This window comes from Ctenocephalides felis, unplaced genomic scaffold (assembly GCF_003426905.1).
Source record: "Ctenocephalides felis isolate EL2017-DRISC unplaced genomic scaffold, ASM342690v1 CF-g0.4_SCAFFOLD_03572, whole genome shotgun sequence".
In the NCBI taxonomy this organism is placed as follows: Eukaryota; Metazoa; Arthropoda; class Insecta; order Siphonaptera; family Pulicidae; genus Ctenocephalides; species Ctenocephalides felis.
In genome coordinates, this window is record NW_020539726.1 from 8,128,236 (window position 1) to 8,147,073 (window position 18,838).

Genomic DNA, 18,838 nt, shown 5'->3' on the forward strand with positions numbered 1-18,838 from the left:
AAAAAAAACGAGAGCGAAAAAAAATGCCTTTAGCCGTTCACGTATCATTCCGAACAATACATGAACGTTCATCTAATTGCCGAACTACAAATACGTATATTGCAAATCCGGGTTCTACCTTTGCAATTGTCTCTGTGTTCGTAGAAATACGACTTTTCGAAGGGAAATGTCACCTGCCCACCCGCTCTATTTAACCAAGGTTTTCTAGGCCTTTGGTTTCCAAGCCACATAATCGTCGGTCGAACTGATCGCCTTAGCTGCCATTATGAATTATGGTGAAAAGTCGTATCCTATTATTAATTAATAAATAAGATCAATTAGATGAAGCCACGAATTGAGCACTAAGCAATGACGTTCCGGCGGGAATGAGAACGCCATTAATACGCGTAAGAAAAAACGAAAGAAAATAATAGAAAAGTACAATATTAAAATCGATAAAACTAGATTCATTATTGCATCACCCTACTGAAAAAACACGAAAATACACGACATTAAAATATTAAAAAAAACGAATAAAAAACATACTAATACTACAAACCAATTACATAATACAAATGTATTACACAACCCTCCAGCTGGTCAGATACAATTAGCATGTCTATGATGTAACGATTAAGAGAAAAAAAAGTTACAATAAACTCGAAAATAACATTTCCGCCTGCTATTACAATTTTTTTTTTTAAAACTCTTTGCGTTCTCTACGCAATTTTTATCCACATACGCGGCCTTTGCGCCCCTCGTTACCGCGCGTTTCCTCGAAAATTCACTTCATTTTCAAATCATAGACATGCTAACTACTATTCCCTCCGTGAACAACAATAAAAACAAACATACTCCATTTTTTAAAAATATTTGTTAACTCTTTGGTTAATTCTCGACGATACAAAACTCAATTAATTTCACTTTCAATAATAAAAAAAAAACAAAACTTATGCCAATGTTGCATTATAAAACCCATATTTAAATTATATAAAACAAAACTAATCCTAATTATCCTAAACCTATCAAAATCCTAACTAAAATGTTACTAACTTATTAAGAAAGTACAAATAACAAGAGAAAAAAAATCAATCTTTAGTAGCCTAATAAATTATGTAATATTTTAAATAATCCTATACCTAATAAAATCTTAACTAAAAATATGAAAATCTTCCTAACTTACAAACTAAAAAAATAATAAAAATATCAATCTTACTGGCATAATCAATTATGTATTTATTCTGACTATTCTATACTATATGTTCTAATCTAAGTAATTCTGTCTCATTCGCAAATCATCTCGAAAAAAATTATGTAACAGGGCTCATCAAACTTCGCGAACGAGATTAACGAAAGACAACCAAAACGACAATAAAAAAAAAATAATAAAAACAACTCAATACTATTTGCGTTTATCTGTACTACTTAATTATATTTATATTATTTAGTATAAAAAAAGAATATGCGAAAAGTGAAAGTTTTTTTTTGAATATGGATTATTTCAAGTATGCGACTGGCGCCGCAAACTGTGCAAAAAAACTTAACGGTTCTGTCGCGTTGTGTACGGCACTACGGCACCCCGTCGATAGGGTCTAAAATTGTCAAGTGCTGAGGCATAACAGAGACGTTGGGATTGTCAAAAAAACACAATATATTTAAGATCTGTATATAAGCATGTCAATGAAAAAACATACTAGGGATTACTGAAACATAATATGTGCCTATTAACTGTTTTCGAAGACAGAAAAAAAAAACGATTTGCGTGTTGCCTAGGGTCAAGTGTACGGAACTTGAGATTTACGAAGAAAACGAAATATATTTTGAGGGGCAATGTGTTTCAAATCTTTCGAACTAGCCTATCAAAACAAAATACTTGAATACGACGATTTATAAGTGGCTTTACAGAAATTGAAATTGATATGAATGTTTGACCGAGTTTTTTTTTTATATATACCCAGGGGGAACAAAATGGAACGAACGCAACAATTAAAAAAATCCAAATTTAAAAATAAAATTAACTACATTTTTTGTAATATTATATTCAAAGAAAAAGAAAAAAAAATAGAGTGCACACACACAACAATTAAATTAAATCTGATTTTAAATAAAAATAATACTTTTAATATTTTTTGTAATATTATAGACTAAGTAGGTTAAATAAATATAAGTTTAATAATTTTTTAAGTAAGTTACGTAACTTTAAATTCAATAATTTTATATACTTTTTAGAACTAAACTTAACAAATATTAGGTAACAATTATAATATTGACGCAAACCGCAGCCAAAACAATAGATTTGGTTAAGTAAAATTAAACTAGATTATTACATATTCCACACTCAAAACATTAAACAAATAAAAATCACTTATATTTTCAACGTAGTAAAATTCTACTAACAATAAAACTACCACGTCACCGCGAAAAGAACACAATAAAAATGCACAGATAAACACAGATAGTAATACACATAAAGAATACAATTATAATTTCCACAATATTTACGCAATAATTAATTTTTAGATTTACTAAATTTACCGAAACACGTACTATAACAAACCAAACATCTATCATAAATATTAACGTAACTTATACACGTAACTAGTGGGAGCGACTCGCTTAACTTTTAATAAAAATAATTAATTATTAAAATTATTAAAAAATTGTGAGGGGGTTTATGGGGTATCGAATGCGTTTTCACCATTGTGACGGATTAAAAGGGGTTGATGCCCCCTTTCTTAGGGGATATGCAACGACTACCAAGTATTACATCTAGCGTTGCATCCCCAACGAAAGGGTTACACCAACTCCTAAACCCGACTTCTATAACCACCCTGTAATTACCTGTGGAAAAGCCAACTAACTACGCGAATGAAACAGAATGTACTTTTAGCTTATTTAATTATTACTAATTATTACAGGTGTCACGGCATGACAATACCTACGTACTGTCATGCCCTTTGCCTAAAACCTAACGTACTCATAAATCTTTATTAATTACTAACGTAAAACGGTATCAACGGAGTAACGATAACGGAACGGAACGGAGGGAATAGTTTATAAAACCAATAATGCATCTGACCTTTACTGGAACGGGTTCTCCTCTCCTGGCACAACACACACCCCACTATACACAAAGCGGGTCCAGCGCCTGGCGCGTGGACCCACTGACCTCCTCAGAGGATGATACAATTCTTAATGCCCTTTTTCAACCCCAGACTGGACCTTATATTGGCATCCCTATTGGGCGTGGTGGGGGAGCATCATTGCACTGGTGGTTATGCAACCCTTTTGACGACAATACCGATTGTCGTTACAATATATTACTGTTATTCTCATACAAATTTGTACTCTATAAATAACATTTTAGTTCATTACTGTAATTAAATTGGCGCGTATCAAATGATTTTGTCGTGATGTTCTCAATAAAGCAATATAGTTACGATCGTAATTAGATTTGATATTATTGGTACTGAAATTAATTACATTGATAGCAATTACTGACAAAATAGGTTTATAGCGTAAAATGATAATTACGACCATATAAAGATTATATTTCCTCTATCAAAGTTTATAATTAAAATTATAATGTTGAGAACAAACGTACCAAGTAGATTTTTTATTAATTCATGTCATAATATAACAATGAATTGATCAATTTATATTATTGATTTTTTACGCGTGCTATCTTTGAGATACTTTTACTAACACGTGAAACGTGAAAATAATGAAAAATCAACTGAAATTAATTTTATGTCATGTTTAAGTTTGAAATTAGAGTTAAATTCTAAATAGGCCAGTTCCGACTAGGACACCGAGGAGTGCGGATCGTTTAAAGATAAATAAAACTAGTGTTATATACCTAAGTGATAGAAATATTGAAGGCAGTTCTATGGATTATAAACCATTCGAACCGGGTGGATTACCGGTTTCGACAGGTATAGATAAGAGGATTAACAGCTCGGAAATCGAAACAGGTAGTCAAATAGTCAAGTCGATGAATATTATTAACGATGAGGAAATTTATATTGATGATGAAATGAATAGTGATAAGTCAGAGTTTTACGAATGTGATTACGAGCAACCTAATAATGGAGGTAATGAAGTGCAAAATTCAGCTAATAATCCGAGCAGTTCGAAAAATATAGCTAAGATAAATATCACAAATTTGGATAAGAATAAAGATATTAAATATAAATCAGATAAAAAATTCAAACGTAATTCGAATAAAAAGAAGTTCAATATATCGGAAGAATTAATTAAAAAAATTGTAAAAATCGAAACAAAGGATGGTGAAGTGTTAGTGTTAAATAATAATAAAAATAAAGAAACCCCAAGTTGTGATGCGAGTGTAAATAACAAAAGTTGGAGCGAAATGATAGAAGAAGAAACCATTACAAATAATGAAGAAAATAACTTTTATAATTCGAATGATGAAGGACCATATACAATATTTGCCGAAGCAATTGACAATAACATTGGAAGATTTCACAATCTAGCATTGGGAAGAATGTTATTCAAACAAGAACCAAACATAAGTAAAAATATCATAAATATAACAAAAATTGGAAAAAATAAAATCAAATTATTATTTAAAAATTACACGTATGCAAATAAACTAATAAAAGAAAAAATTCTTGAAAAATTCAAAATAAGAACGTATATTCCGAAACACAAATTATATAGAAGCGGAATTATTTTCAATGTTGATCCGGACATGGATGAGCAGGAAATTAAGGAAGTGATCAGATCAGATATTGAAGTAGTAGACATCAAATGTATTAAAAAAAGAAATGTAGATAAGCAAAATCTAAAAAGTCAAGCGGTTAAACTGGTATTCAGAGGAAACTACTTGCCAGAAGTTATATCAATGTATTCTGTTAGATGTCCTGTTAGTCCATATATTCAATCAGTGATACAATGTCATAATTGCTGGCGGTTTGGACATATAAAAATGAATTGTAAGAGCAAAATAAGATGTAAAAATTGTGCAGCTGAACATTCCCACGAACAATGTCATATCGCCACAGAGTTTGAGTGTACTTTATGTCGAGAAAAGCACCAGGCAAATAACAAAGAATGTAAATTCTTTAAACTAAATAAGGAAATAAAAGAAATAATGGCTCTTCACAATATATCATATTTAGAAGCAAAAAGGATGATTCAGAAGAATCGATATGTGGATGCAGTTAAAAGCAACCCATACAATCTGGAATATAACTCATCATTCCCAAAACTAAGGAGTAATATAATTATGAACAACTATAATAATAAATATGAGATATTAAATACATTAGAAGAACAAGAATTAAATATCGAAAAAGACAGATTAATGGTAATTAAAAAACCAAGAAATATTATAGAAAAACGCCGATCAGAATACTTGAGACATATCGGCCGAAGTAATAAAGAACAAGTATCTCAAAAGAAAACCCAGGAATTCGATGTCATGGACAGTAATAAAACGAATAAGATTGAAGAAAATAAAAGACAACTAAATCACTTCATAGAACTGGCAATGAAGTTAAGGGAAAAAATAGAATCTGAGAGAAACAAAGATTGCAAAGAATTAGAGGAAATTATATATAATCTGAAATACGATATCCACACCATTGGTAAATATTTAAACCAGGCTAATAAAACAGATAAAGGCATAAGTAATGTAAGTCAAGTACATAACAAAGGATGTGAGGATAATTCTAACGGAAGGTAGAAGATATAGAAGACTCCCTTTAGATAGCATCTGCAAATTAAAAACCAATAAACAAACATGGACAATTTTAATATACTTCAACTAAATTGTAGGTCATTACTAGCAAACAAAGAAAGCATAGAAAGCCTGATGTACCATAAGAAAATTCATATTGCTGCTCTAACAGAAACTTGGCTGAAACAAGGACAAAAATTTAACTTCAAAGATTATAAAATATTTCGAAGTGACAGACAGGATGGTTATGGTGGCTCAGCCATACTGATCAGAAACAGTATTATCTGTGAGGAATTCAAACATTCTCAGAACAACCGGGATATCCAAATGACTGCTGTTATAATTAAATCGACTACCCCCTTTTGCGTGGTATCCATATATTGCTCACCTCAAGCCACAAAGGATTTATATTTAATCCGAAATCTTATTGAACAAATTCCAGTTAGACTAATCGTCACCGGAGATTTCAATAGTAAACACATAGCATGGGGAAACGAAATAATAGACAGTGGAGGTGCTATAATGTATGATATTGTAGATAGTCTTAACTTAGTTGTCTTGAATGATGGAACTCATACGACTATACAAACTATTAAGAAAAAATCTTCCGCTATTGATCTATCCTTTTGCTCGACATCTATTCATGACAGGATTCATTGGAGTGTAATTCCTGAAAATGTTGGTTCTGATCATTTACCAATTATAATAATGTTGCATTTCAAATTTAATACAAGGATGCGTTGGTATCCCGGTAGAAAATGGAACACTAAACAAGCAAATTGGGAAAAATATGGATCAGAGATTGAAGATATTCTGGAGACCTCAACAATTCCTTCGAACTGCGAAGAAAAATATAAGTTTATCCAAGATACCATAAATAAGGCGGCAGCAAAACACATTAAACAATATAAAGTATCGGATACCTTTAAACCGGCCATATGGTGGGACAATGACTGTGAGATCCAAACAAGAAGAAGAAACGAAGCCTTTAAGAAACTAAGAAATGAATTTAACTACGAAAATTACCTGAGTCTACAAAAAGTAATAGCACAAACTAAACGACTGTTTAAAACAAAGAAAAGAGAAAAATGGCGTGAGTTAATAAATTCGTTCAATATGAATACAAATATTAACAAAATTTGGAACACTATCAAAAAATTGAATAATAAAAATAATAGACAGAACCAACATCATCAAATGAACGATGACTTTTACGAGGCAATCCTTAAGACCCATACTCCCGATTTTGTTCCTGGACCTGCCCTATTTAATCAAGAACGGCCGGAAGACTGGATTGATGACAATGAACACGAAGAAATTAATGGACGCATCAAATATGAGGAACTTGAACTGGCGCTAAAGGAGAAAAAAGACAGCTCTCCGGGATTCGACAACATAACATATATCATGATTAACAGAAGCCCTAAAGCATTAAAAAACCTAATAATTGAGATGTTCAATTATATATTGCTTTCAAACTGGATTCCAGAAGAGTGGAAAAGAGCGGTATTAGTTCCCATACTAAAGCCACAAAAAGATCCTGGTGATTATAAGTCTTATAGACCAATAATGTTACTACCTTGCCTTTCAAAAATATTTGAAAGTATTCTAAAAAAGAGATTAGAATGGCATATAGAAAAGAATACAATATTAAATAAATATCAATTCGGTTTCAGAAGAGGAAAAGGCACGATTGATTTACTCAGCGAACTCCTTGTGGATCTATATGGCGCGTTGACAGAAAACAAATATGTTCTATTAGTTACGACAGATGTTGAAAAAGCCTATGATCATGTAGATCACCAAATACTCAAAAATAAATTAACAAAAATAAATATTCCAAACAAAATTACTAACACTATTATGTCACTTCTATCCGATAGAAAGATTTATGTTAGAAACCAGAATCGACTTATAGGTCCAAGAATAACTTTTAATGGTATCCCTCAAGGCTCGATTTTAAGTCCAATATTATTTAACATCTATACGTCGGATTTCATAGAGACAGAAGGGACAAAAGTGAAAAAATTACAATATGCAGATGATTTAGTCATGTATATTTCTTCGCGATCATTACAGGAATGTAGTGATGAAATGAACAGCTCTTTAAGAAAAGATTTAGAATGGATGCGGGACAATAAACTCACACTTGAACCTCAAAAATCTAAATGCATTCTATTCACTAGGCATAGGCTCCCAAGAAATTACATCAGTATAAATATAGACTCGATTCAAATTAAAATATTGGAGAACATCAAAATTTTAGGAATGATATTGGATACAAAATTATCCTTTAACAAACACGTTAATGAAATGTTAGCTAAATGTGAAAAAGGAATTAATATCCTAAAACGAGTAACTGGCACCACTTGGGGTGCACATCCCAATATCTGTCTCTCGTTTTACAAAGCCGTTATTAGACCCCATTTCGATTACGGATGTCAAATTTATGGAGGAAGTTTTAAAGGGATAATGGATAGACTAAATAGAATACAATATGCAGCGTTAAGAATATGCTTGGGAGCACTGAAGTCGACACCTACAAATTCGTTGTTGGCTGAAGCTGCAGAAGCTCCTTTAGAGATAAGAAGACAGGTTATAACTAATAGGTTTTTGATTAAAAAATTTAATTATGATCATGCATGGATACACAACTGTTTAGAGCCACTTGCAGTTCTGCATTTTGAAAATAGATTCTGGCACAAAAAACCAATACCACCTTTAATTGCTGGGTTCCATACACTTAAACCACTAGAAGAAGAAATGATGGTAAATAACAGATTAACATACTTCACTATGTCTTGGAAAGGCACGTTACCTAAAAAGTACATACATTTATCAGATGATTTCGATAATGAAAAGAAGATAGACAAGAAATTAATAAATCTGAAACTGAACAACTTAATGCATTCAAGATGGAAAAATTTTATTCAAATATATACCGACGGTTCAAAGACAGATAATGGGGTTGGATGCGCAGTTTGGATCCCAAGTCAAAACAAACAACTTCAAATTAAAATGCCCGATTGGGCTACAATATTCACGGCGGAAGTGATGGCCATTAATGGAGCATTAGACCTAATCAGGAAACATAAATTGGAAAAAGTTATAATTTTGTCAGATAGTAAATCTGCTTTACATGCTTTAAATATACCTAAATATTTTGGCAATCCACTAATTTTCGACAGTATTAGAAAGATAGAAGATTTAATTAAACAGAAGCATAATATCGAATTAATATGGATAAGAGGACATGCGAATATCATCGGAAATGAGATCGCGGATGGGCTGGCCAAAGATGCACATAGCACACCCTCGATTGTAAATAAAATTCCTGCAGTAGACCTTAAAGGAATTGTTACAAAAAATGGAATGTCTCAATGGCAAAAGGTATTCGATCAAGACTCACGTTTGAAAGGAAGACTTTACCAACCGTGTAACCCGAAGGTATCGAGAAGGACATGGTTTCAAAATATTAAATGGAATAGGAGAGAAATAACAACAATCTGTAGACTAAGGCTATCACACACAAGGAATAACAGTCATCTATTCAGAATCGGTATCAAAGAAGACCCATTTTGTGCTTGTAGTATCATATTAGACACATTGGACCACATATTTTGGAATTGCAAATTATATAAAAATGAACGGAAGAAATTATATAAAAGACTACAACAGCTAAAAGTACAATTTCCAGTAAATGCAAGACACATTATTAGTGAGAGTGGATTTCATGAATGAGTGCAATATAAAATTGTAGTGACTTATAGAAATCAAGTTAATGAAGATATGTTATTAATAATTTTTCTTGTTTTTTGTATATTCATACAGAAGAAATATTTTGTAATGTATAGTATTGTATTTTATAATATGTATTCAATGGATATTGGCTAAAATGTTTGGATAAAACGAGGCCATTTTAATAAAAATAAAAAAAAAAAAAGTTTGAAATTATATAAATGATTATAAACTATTTTGACACTTTTTCAATAAAGTTACATTTTAATTTAAAATTTTAAGGTTAGGTTATTTTCAATGACTATTGACTTTAGTATTAATTAGGTTAATAAACCTTCATTCTTTATAATTATATGATAATTTTTTCACATATTCGTAGAGGACAATTTTTAGGAATACTATTACATATTTCTGAATTTGCAAAAGTATTTCAATATTCTAATGATACATTTTATAAATGATCTTTACGTTATTTGCTGACAATGTATAAAACTTGGTTTAAATTAGAATATTCTTTATATATCAAATTGGCAAACGAACTTATATTGGTGTTCATATGATTTGCTTAAAACTAAAATTAAATTTTTTTGAAGGTATATAATTTTTTTTTCTTTTGTGGTCAAACATCATATCTTTGATCGATTTTTATTTAATTTACATCAATTGATTTTTTTCTTAATATTTTCAAAAGTTTGAAATAATTTTCTGCATATTATATTCCACTTATAATCTATTATGTTTGCTGTTGAAATGAAATTAATCATTTGTGGCCAAAAACAATTATCCATTTCTATTCCAACGCTAATGTTGATTATTTTATTAACATTTAGTAACATTTTGAAGTCAGTAACCAAGATAGCTTGAATATTAAAAAATAGTGTTAATAACCATCATACGTTAGTTTTAATGCATCATGTGTGATTCTAATCATGTTCTCTTCAAAGGAAAGATTTTATTGACACTTTCTATACTTCTATTTCTCATCAATATCTATTGGGTGCTTCTTCCATCTGATATCATTTGGTAAACCAATATTTACGAAATATGAATTAACTTGAAACTTTTTTTAGTAAGTTTCAAATGAATACTATTATTATGTTTAACATATGATATAGATGCAAACAAAGACCAGAAAATCATCCAAGTGCAATCCAAGACCAGAAAATCACCCAAGTCAATTTTTCAATGGTTTGCTGATAGCAAACTGGATAACTTTAAAGGAAATACTTTCTAAACTTAGATAGATTATAAGTAACTTAACATCCCTTATTGCAATCTATACCCCGAACTGACACGACGTCCTCGTCGTAGGGGGTGGGCAACAATTAGCTGGAAAGAGCGAAATCGGCTAATCGAGTTAGCTGGTGTCGGGCAGCAGCGACATCAGTATTGACTGGAGGCACAGAGCAAATGATACGCAAGATGGCTCCAGATCAATAAGTCCGGAGCGCGACCCGAATGACGGGTGCAGCTGGTCCGGGCGCTGCGATGTGGAAAGGAAAAGGGAATACTACCACATTACATTCTTCCCAGAGTAGACGTGAGAGCATTCTAGGAGAGAAATACGGTTCCAATGATGACTTCCTCTTCTGTAAAGTATTGCGGAGTAATGACCTCCCGTTCGGATCTATGGAGACTATGGAGAGGAAAGTCATCGAAAGTAGCAACAAAACTGCGGTCGATTTGCCTTTCAGGTTAGCAACCTGGAACGCCAGGACAATGATGAGGGCAGGAAAACTGGAAAACCTCAAGAGGGAAATGGACAAGCGCAAAGTGGACGTTGTGAGACTGAGCGAGGTAAGATGGCAGGGGCAAGAATCGGACGGTTTCACAATGTATCACTCCGGAGGAGACAAATCCGAGAGAGAAGTGGCTGTTAAGATGAGAAACAAGTCGGTGAGGAGTGTGCTGAATGTGAACTGCGTGAGTGATCGTTTGATGAGTGTAAAAATGAAAGCGGGGCCGGTGTACATGCCGACATCGAGCCACGACGAGGCGCAGGTAAAACAAATCTACGAGCAGATAGACAAGATGCTGTCTCAGGAAGGCAAAGGAACGTCAACGTGGTTATTATGGGAGATTTTAATGCAGTAGTCGGAAAGGGATCAGAAGAAAAGATAGTCACAGAAACAATTTGATTATCACAAACACGTGGTTTAAAAAGAGGAAGACAAAGCTGTATACTTGGAAAAGCACGGGAGAAAGCGAAAGATATCAAATTGACTACATCATCGTCAAGAACAGATTCAGAAATAGCGTGAAAGACGTTAAGACTTTTCCAGGGGCCGATATAGACTCCGATTTAAATATGCTCACGGCCGATATAGAGATAAAGCTGAAGAACATCCGCAAAACGGGTAAAAAGAGACAGAGATGGAATCTGGAAAACCTGAGGGACAATAAAATCGTAGTGAGGAGAGATATGGAGACGAAGTTTAGCGTAATAAAAGATAGGGAAGAGGCAGTAGAAAGGATTGGAATGAGGTAACAAGTGTACTTCTGGAAACGCTAGAAGACAACGTCGGAAAGCTAGAAAAAGTAGCTAGAAAGCCATGGATAACCCAGGAGATGATCAAAAAAATGGATGAGCATAGAAAGTACAAGAATACAGATCCGAGGATGTATAAAAAAATGAATAATGATGTTTGCGCCGCACCTGTGTAGGTTGTCGGACCTGTAAAAGGTTTGTTTTTCTACTTGGACAACACGTTTCAAATTTAGGCAATCGGGCAATTCTGACTCATAAAAAGGCCGATGCAGGCAATAGTTTCCATTCAAGTCTATTCTTTCCGTGCCTTTCATTCGTTCAGTTACTTTCAGTGTTCGAGTCGATTTATTCCGTGGCTTTCATTCATTTTGGTTTAATTCATTCATTCAGTTACTTGCAATCAATACATTCAGTTCCTTTCAGTGTTTGTTATCAGTTCAATATTATCAGTGGATTAAATTTCTATTGTGTGTCAAGTCAACAGTTATTTTTATTTGTCAGTGTATTCGAATTTCTTTTCAACCTATCCAACCGACTACGCTGATGTTTCCAGATCCAACCAAATAGCTGCCGCGGCTTGGACTTCCAAAACAGATAACATTATCATACAATATTAATTAGTGTTCATTTTTGTTTTTCATTTATATAAAATTTATATAGAATATATTTTAGTTTATTATTGATTACGGAGTAAGAAGAATTTTATTTTTAATTTATATTTGTTTACCATTGGTTTTTGTTTTCTGAATACATTTAATTTTTTTATTTTTCCTCGAAGTATAAAATACTTCGAAAGGGGTTGAGAAATACTTCGAAAGGAGTTGAGAAACCCCCCAACATCAACATTTGGTCCTTTCGAGCCGGATCCTAATTATTATTAGGATTAATTGGGTGTATACAGAAAACAAAAATATATATAATGGCGCCTAAAATCGATATTGGTGCAGAAATTGCACGTCTAACCGCCAAGAGAGAGATGTACTTTTCAATTGTGCAAGAAACGTACGATCTATCGCAACAGATTGATGTATCTTCAAATAAGACACAATTTCTTGAAAATTTATATATTACTGAAAATGCTCGTGAACAATTTATTCAATTGTGCGATGAAATAAACAAATTAAAATATTTAGATAATCCTAGTTTCATTCCGGAATATTCCGCAATAAAGGCCCTTGAAACGATGTATGCCAAAATAAAACACGCTGAGAAATTACTAGATAATAAAAATGCGCATAGTTCTTCAATTAAAGACATAGTACCCAAACAACATTTACCGTCCATTGAAGTACCTAAATTCTCAGGAGATATTCAACAATGGCCATTATTTTATGAAACATTCAATTCACTAATTCATGAAAATACCGAGTTAGATAATGTTTCAAAATTTCATTTTTTAAAAGGAGCGTTACAGGGTCCGGTTTTAAAAATATTTCATTCTATACTACCAACCGCAAATAATCAAATTCTTTGGGAAGCGCTCATAAAAAAATACGAAAATAAACGGTACTTAGCCACCAATTATTTCAAACAACTATTGTCATTCAAAACCATTTCATCTGGACAAATAAATTCATTCCTTGAAAAATTCGATACCGCGGTGCAAGCGCTCTCCCAATTGAATATTCCCGACGCCTATGATTTCCTTATTACGTCACTGGCATTCTCGAAACTCGATCCGTTTTTACAAGAAAAATTCGAGCATTTTTATCAAGGTGAGTTTCCCAAATACCAAGACCTCCTGCATTTTCTTCAAAAGTCACAACAGGCAAAAAATCAAGTATATGGTATGACCAACAATTTCACTAATGACAAACCCAATTACAAAAACACTAAAATTAGCCGGTCATTTTTGTTAAAAAATAAATATGATAACAAATGCTTTGTGTGTCGGGAACAACACAGAGTGTTTACTTGTTCGAAATTTCTTTCATTGAGTATACCTGATAGGCGATCCCTTATTCAAAAATTAAACTTATGCGACAATTGTTTGGGTCATAAGATAACGACTACGTGTCGATCGAATAAAACCTGTTTATTATGTAACGAACGACATCACTCGCTATTGCATACTGGTAGCAATTTTGCGAGTACGGATCAAAATAATCTTTCTAATTCCAAATCAGGTAGTACGGTTTTATGCGCATTTAATCAAAACAAAATCGCACATCATATTACCATATTGCCGACAGCAGTAGTAAAAGTTACTACTAGAAAAGAAAACATTTTATTACGTACAATTATTGATTCGGGAAGCGATAGAAATTTTGTGACATTAACTTGGTGCAAAAAGGCTGATTTACAAATTCTTCCAATATCAACCCAAGTGATCGGGTTAGGCAATTCGTCACATAAAGTTATTGGATTAGTTAATTTCACTTTGAAATCTTTAATCGATTCTTATCAGTTATCGGTCTGTGCATACGTAGTACACGAGATAGTGGGAAAGCAACCACAAATTACCATTCCGATTTCATCCATCAAAACATTTCTGAATTATCCTTTAGCGGATCCTAACTTTCATACACCCCAGGAGGTCGACGGAATTTTGGGTTGCGATGTTTTCGGCGAAATTCTTGGCACTAATCAAGTTAAAAATGATAAAGGATTACCTGTGGCCCTAGAAACCCGGTTGGGTTATTTAATATTAGGTTCCATTCCTGATTTATTTGAAAATACCGGCACTTCTACTAATTTATGTAATGTTTCAGATTCAGATTTCCATTTACAAATGAATAAATTCTTACAATTAGAAGACATTCCCGAAATAATCCTCTTTTCTAACGATGATTTATGCGAAAACCATTTTACTACAACTACTACGCAATCTGCAGATGGACGATATGTAGTAGCGCTGCCATTTAAAAATGAAGGCAGAAATTTATACAAATCATTTCATTTAGCCTTAAAGCGATACCACATGCTTGAAAATAAATTTTTGAAATATCCCGAATTTCATAAAAAATATGCCGCCGTTATAGAAGATTACCTGACTCAAAACCAATTATCCTTTGTCGATTATTGTCCGGTAGATCATGAAGTCGATGATTTTATTAAAATAAAAAATGGATATTATATTCCACATTTCGCAGTCGAAAAAGAAAGTTCCTCCACGCCTTTACGCGTTGTGTTTGATGCATCTGCGAAAAATTCAGAATTCACTTCCTTGAACGAAATTTTGCATGTTGGTCCTAAATTACAAACCGACATTTGTTCAATCCTTCTAAATTTTCGTTTCGGGCCTATAGCATTAACAGCTGATATCAAACAAATGTATCGTAATATTTGGGTTCGTAAACAAGATAGAAAATATCAAAAAATCTTATGGAGACCGGTTTCCCGATGCACCCATTGGCATCTATGAATTAAATATTGTAACTTTTGTCTATCGTCATCTCCCTTTCAAGCTATCAGAACCATCAAACAACTTTCCCGAGACGAATGTTCCAAATATTCTCAATCTATTTCTAGAATTCTTGAGAACGATGTCTATATTGATGATGTGGTTACAAGTATCGACTCCTTGGATAGCGCTAAAACCATTTGCGAGGGTTTGCAGACTGTATTATCGTCTGGTGGTTTTGAATTAAAAAAGTGGGAATCTAATAATTGTAATCTACGTAAACTTTTTCCTAATTCTGATGTACAAAACAAACATTTCTCTAAATCGGATTTTGAAATAGAAACTTCTACAAAGGTATTGGGATTAAAATGGATCCCTTATCAGATAATTTTTCATTCGAAATAAAGCTTACGTGGAGAAAATGGACAAAGAGACAACTTCTTTCAGTAATAGCGCGAATCTGGGATCCTCTGGGTTTCCTAACTCCGATAGTTGTTAAGATAAAAATATTATTGAAAAAAATTTGGACATTAAAAATCGATTGGGATGAGGAATTACCATCATTTATTATTACATCATGGTTAGCCGTATATTCCGAATTAGAGCATCTTAATAACTATCAGATTCCGCGTTATCTCGAAACGTCAAAACAAAACAAATGTTCATTATTTGGTTTCGCGGATAGTTCAGAGCAAGCGTATGGAGCGGTAGTTTATATTAAATCTCTTGGCAATCCGAATTTCTTGTTGATTTTAAAATCACGTGTAACACCGATTAAAAACCAAATATTAGCCAGGCTTGAACTTTGTGCCTGTCATTTACTGTCAAAACTTCTGAATTTTATATTAACGAATAACCAACATAGTATAGATTTTGATTCCATTTACTGTTTTTCCGATTCTATGATTGTCCTTCACTGGTTAGCAGGACCGGCTACTCGTTGGAAAACATTTGTAGCCAATAGGGTAACAAAAATACGGGATCTCATTCCTAATGCACAATGGCTTCACATTCCTTCTCATCAAAATGCAGCCGATTGTGTTTCCCGAGGTCTTCGACCTAAGGAATTTATCCAACATAAGAATTGGTTGTTTGGGCCGGATTGGTTGAATGGTCCTATATCAACTTGGCCTGCAAAAACGGTTGAACCTTCCGGAGATATTGATCAAGAAAGAAAAGCTAACGTTCTAATAGTAAAGAGTGTCATACCACCGATCAATCCTTTATATGAATTAACGCAAAAATTTTCTAGTTGGTGCAAACTTGTAAGAATTTTCGCTTATATATTGAAGTTTTGTAAAATTATAACAAATCGAAACCGACTTTTGACTTCAGATTTGAAACAAGCCGAGGTAATTATTATTCGATTAGTCCAAGAACACCATTTTCCCGAAGAATTCAAACTATTAACGAACGGAAAGTCTTGTTCGAAAAAGTTTTGCCGACTAAATTTGGTTTTGGATTCTAATAATTGTTTACGCGTTAAAGGTAGATTAGGATTAACAACTAATAACAATCCACTTCTTTTGCCAAAAAAGACCAAGTAGTAAATTGTCTCATAGATTACTACCATATTAATAATTTACATACTGGATCAAACTTAGTATTATCTTTATTGAGGCAAAAATATTGGATCTTGTCGGCTCGTGCAATAATTCGCAATCGTCTTAACAAGTGTATAACTTGTTTTCGACAGAATCCGAAACCATTTTCCATTCATGGGCGACTTACCAGTACCGCGCATAACAGCCAGTAGAGCTTTCCTAAACGTCGGCGTTGATTTGCAGGCCCCTTCAATATCTCCATGAGTCGTCACAGAGGCGCTCGAACCTACAAGGCTTATATATGCTTGTTCATCTGTTTAGCCACTAAGGCGATACATCTCGAATTAGCTTCAGATTTAACAAGCGATACATTTTTAGATTGCTTGAAACGATTCCTAGCCCGGCGTGGTCCTATCAAATGTATTTACTCCGATTGTGGAACCAATTTTATAGGAGCCAAAAATACTCTTGATTCCTTATTCCTTCTCCTAAATTCCGAAGAGTATAAAAAGCGTTTCAATGAATTATTGGTTTTACATGACATTGAATGGAAATTTAATCCACCGTTTGCCCCACATTTTGGAGGTATATGGGAGGCGAATATTAAATCAGTGAAGACCCATTTGTTTAAAGTTATAGGGTTGCAAATTTTATCCTACGAAGAGTTTAATACAGTCCTCAATCAAATCGAAGCCTTACTGAATTCAAGACCGTTATGTTGGCTGAGCAATGATCCATCGGATCCTCAACCTCTTACGCCTGCGCACTTCTTAATGCAAGAGCCTCTGTCGGATTTGCCCGTTGACTATGAAAACTTGAATTTGACTAAAAGAAAACAATTGTTAGATCATATTGTCGCTTCTTACTGGAAGCGATGGAATGTGGAATATCTAACCGAGCTACAGGTCCGACAGAAATGGAATACAGTCACTAATCCTATTAAAAAGGGTGATTTGGTAGTTGTAAAACAAGAGAATGCGCGTCCGCTCATTGGGGGTTGGGAAGAGTTGAAGAGGTTTTTCCGGGCCCTGATGGAGTGGTTCGAGTAGCATTGGTAAAAACGGGAAATACCCTAATCAAGCGGCCTGTTGTCAAACTATGCCCCCTACCTATTCAATAGTTTATATCTGAATTATTCATTTCAAAAAAAAAAAAACTTTTCTATCTCATGATATATTTGCTTCTATATATAGTTTTGCCAAATTTTCAATCTCCAGGGCGATGAGAACACCCCTCATAGTCTCTGAGAAGATTCTTGTAATTGTCCAAAAATCTAGACCCTGGCGCGAAAATAAAACTTCCGCAATCTAGATGTGTGAATGTGGTAGGTCGTGAGAGCGGGACCCTGGCGCGAGGTCAGGCTTCCGTAACCGATCTACTCTGAATGAAAGTTTGAATTTATTTTGGCAATTCTATCCTTCCTAATCATGAGGTTCACTATGTACCAATTTCGAGTATTTTCAGAAGTATAAAAGGCTAACCTTTTAGTCGGGGGAAAATGTGCGCCGCCCACCTGTGTAGGTTGTCGGACCTGTGTAAAGGTTTGTTTTTCTACTGGGACAACACGTTTCAAATTTAGGCAATCGGGCAATTCTGACTCATAAAAAGGCCGATGCAGGCAATAGTTACCATTCAAATCAATTCATTCCGTGCCTTTCATTCGTTCAGTACTTTCAGTGTTCGAGTCGATTTATTCCGTGGCTTCATTCAATTTGGTTTAATTCATTCATTCAGTTACTTGCAATCAATACATTCAGTTCCTTTCAGTGTTGTTATCAGTTCAATATTATCAGTGGATTAAATTTCTATTGTGTGTCAAGTCAACAGTTATTTTATTTGTCAGTGTATTCGAATTTCTTTTCAACCTATCCAACCGACTACGCTGATGTTTCCAGATCCAACCAAATAGCTGCCGCGGCTTGGACTTCCAAAACAGATAACATTTTCATTACAATATTAATTAGTGTTCATTTTTGTTTTTCATTTATATAAATTTATATAGAATATATTTTAGTTTATTATTGATTACGGAGTAAGAAGAA

At 33.5% G+C, this 18,838-nt stretch overlaps 2 protein-coding genes across 2 annotated transcripts; both read left to right on the forward strand.

Moving 5' to 3' along the window:
- Positions 1 to 15,620: 15,620 nt before the first annotated feature.
- Positions 15,621 to 16,799, forward strand: LOC113388044. The gene has a single exon (XM_026625456.1). It carries the CDS (start codon positions 15,621 to 15,623, stop codon positions 16,797 to 16,799), a length of 1,179 nt encoding a protein of 392 aa, XP_026481241.1.
- Positions 16,800 to 17,056: 257 nt separating this feature from the next.
- LOC113388046 lies at positions 17,057 to 17,845 on the forward strand. Its single transcript, XM_026625457.1, has one exon. The coding sequence runs from the start codon at positions 17,057 to 17,059 to the stop codon at positions 17,843 to 17,845; it is 789 nt and encodes a 262-aa protein (XP_026481242.1).
- Positions 17,846 to 18,838: the final 993 nt, after the last annotated feature.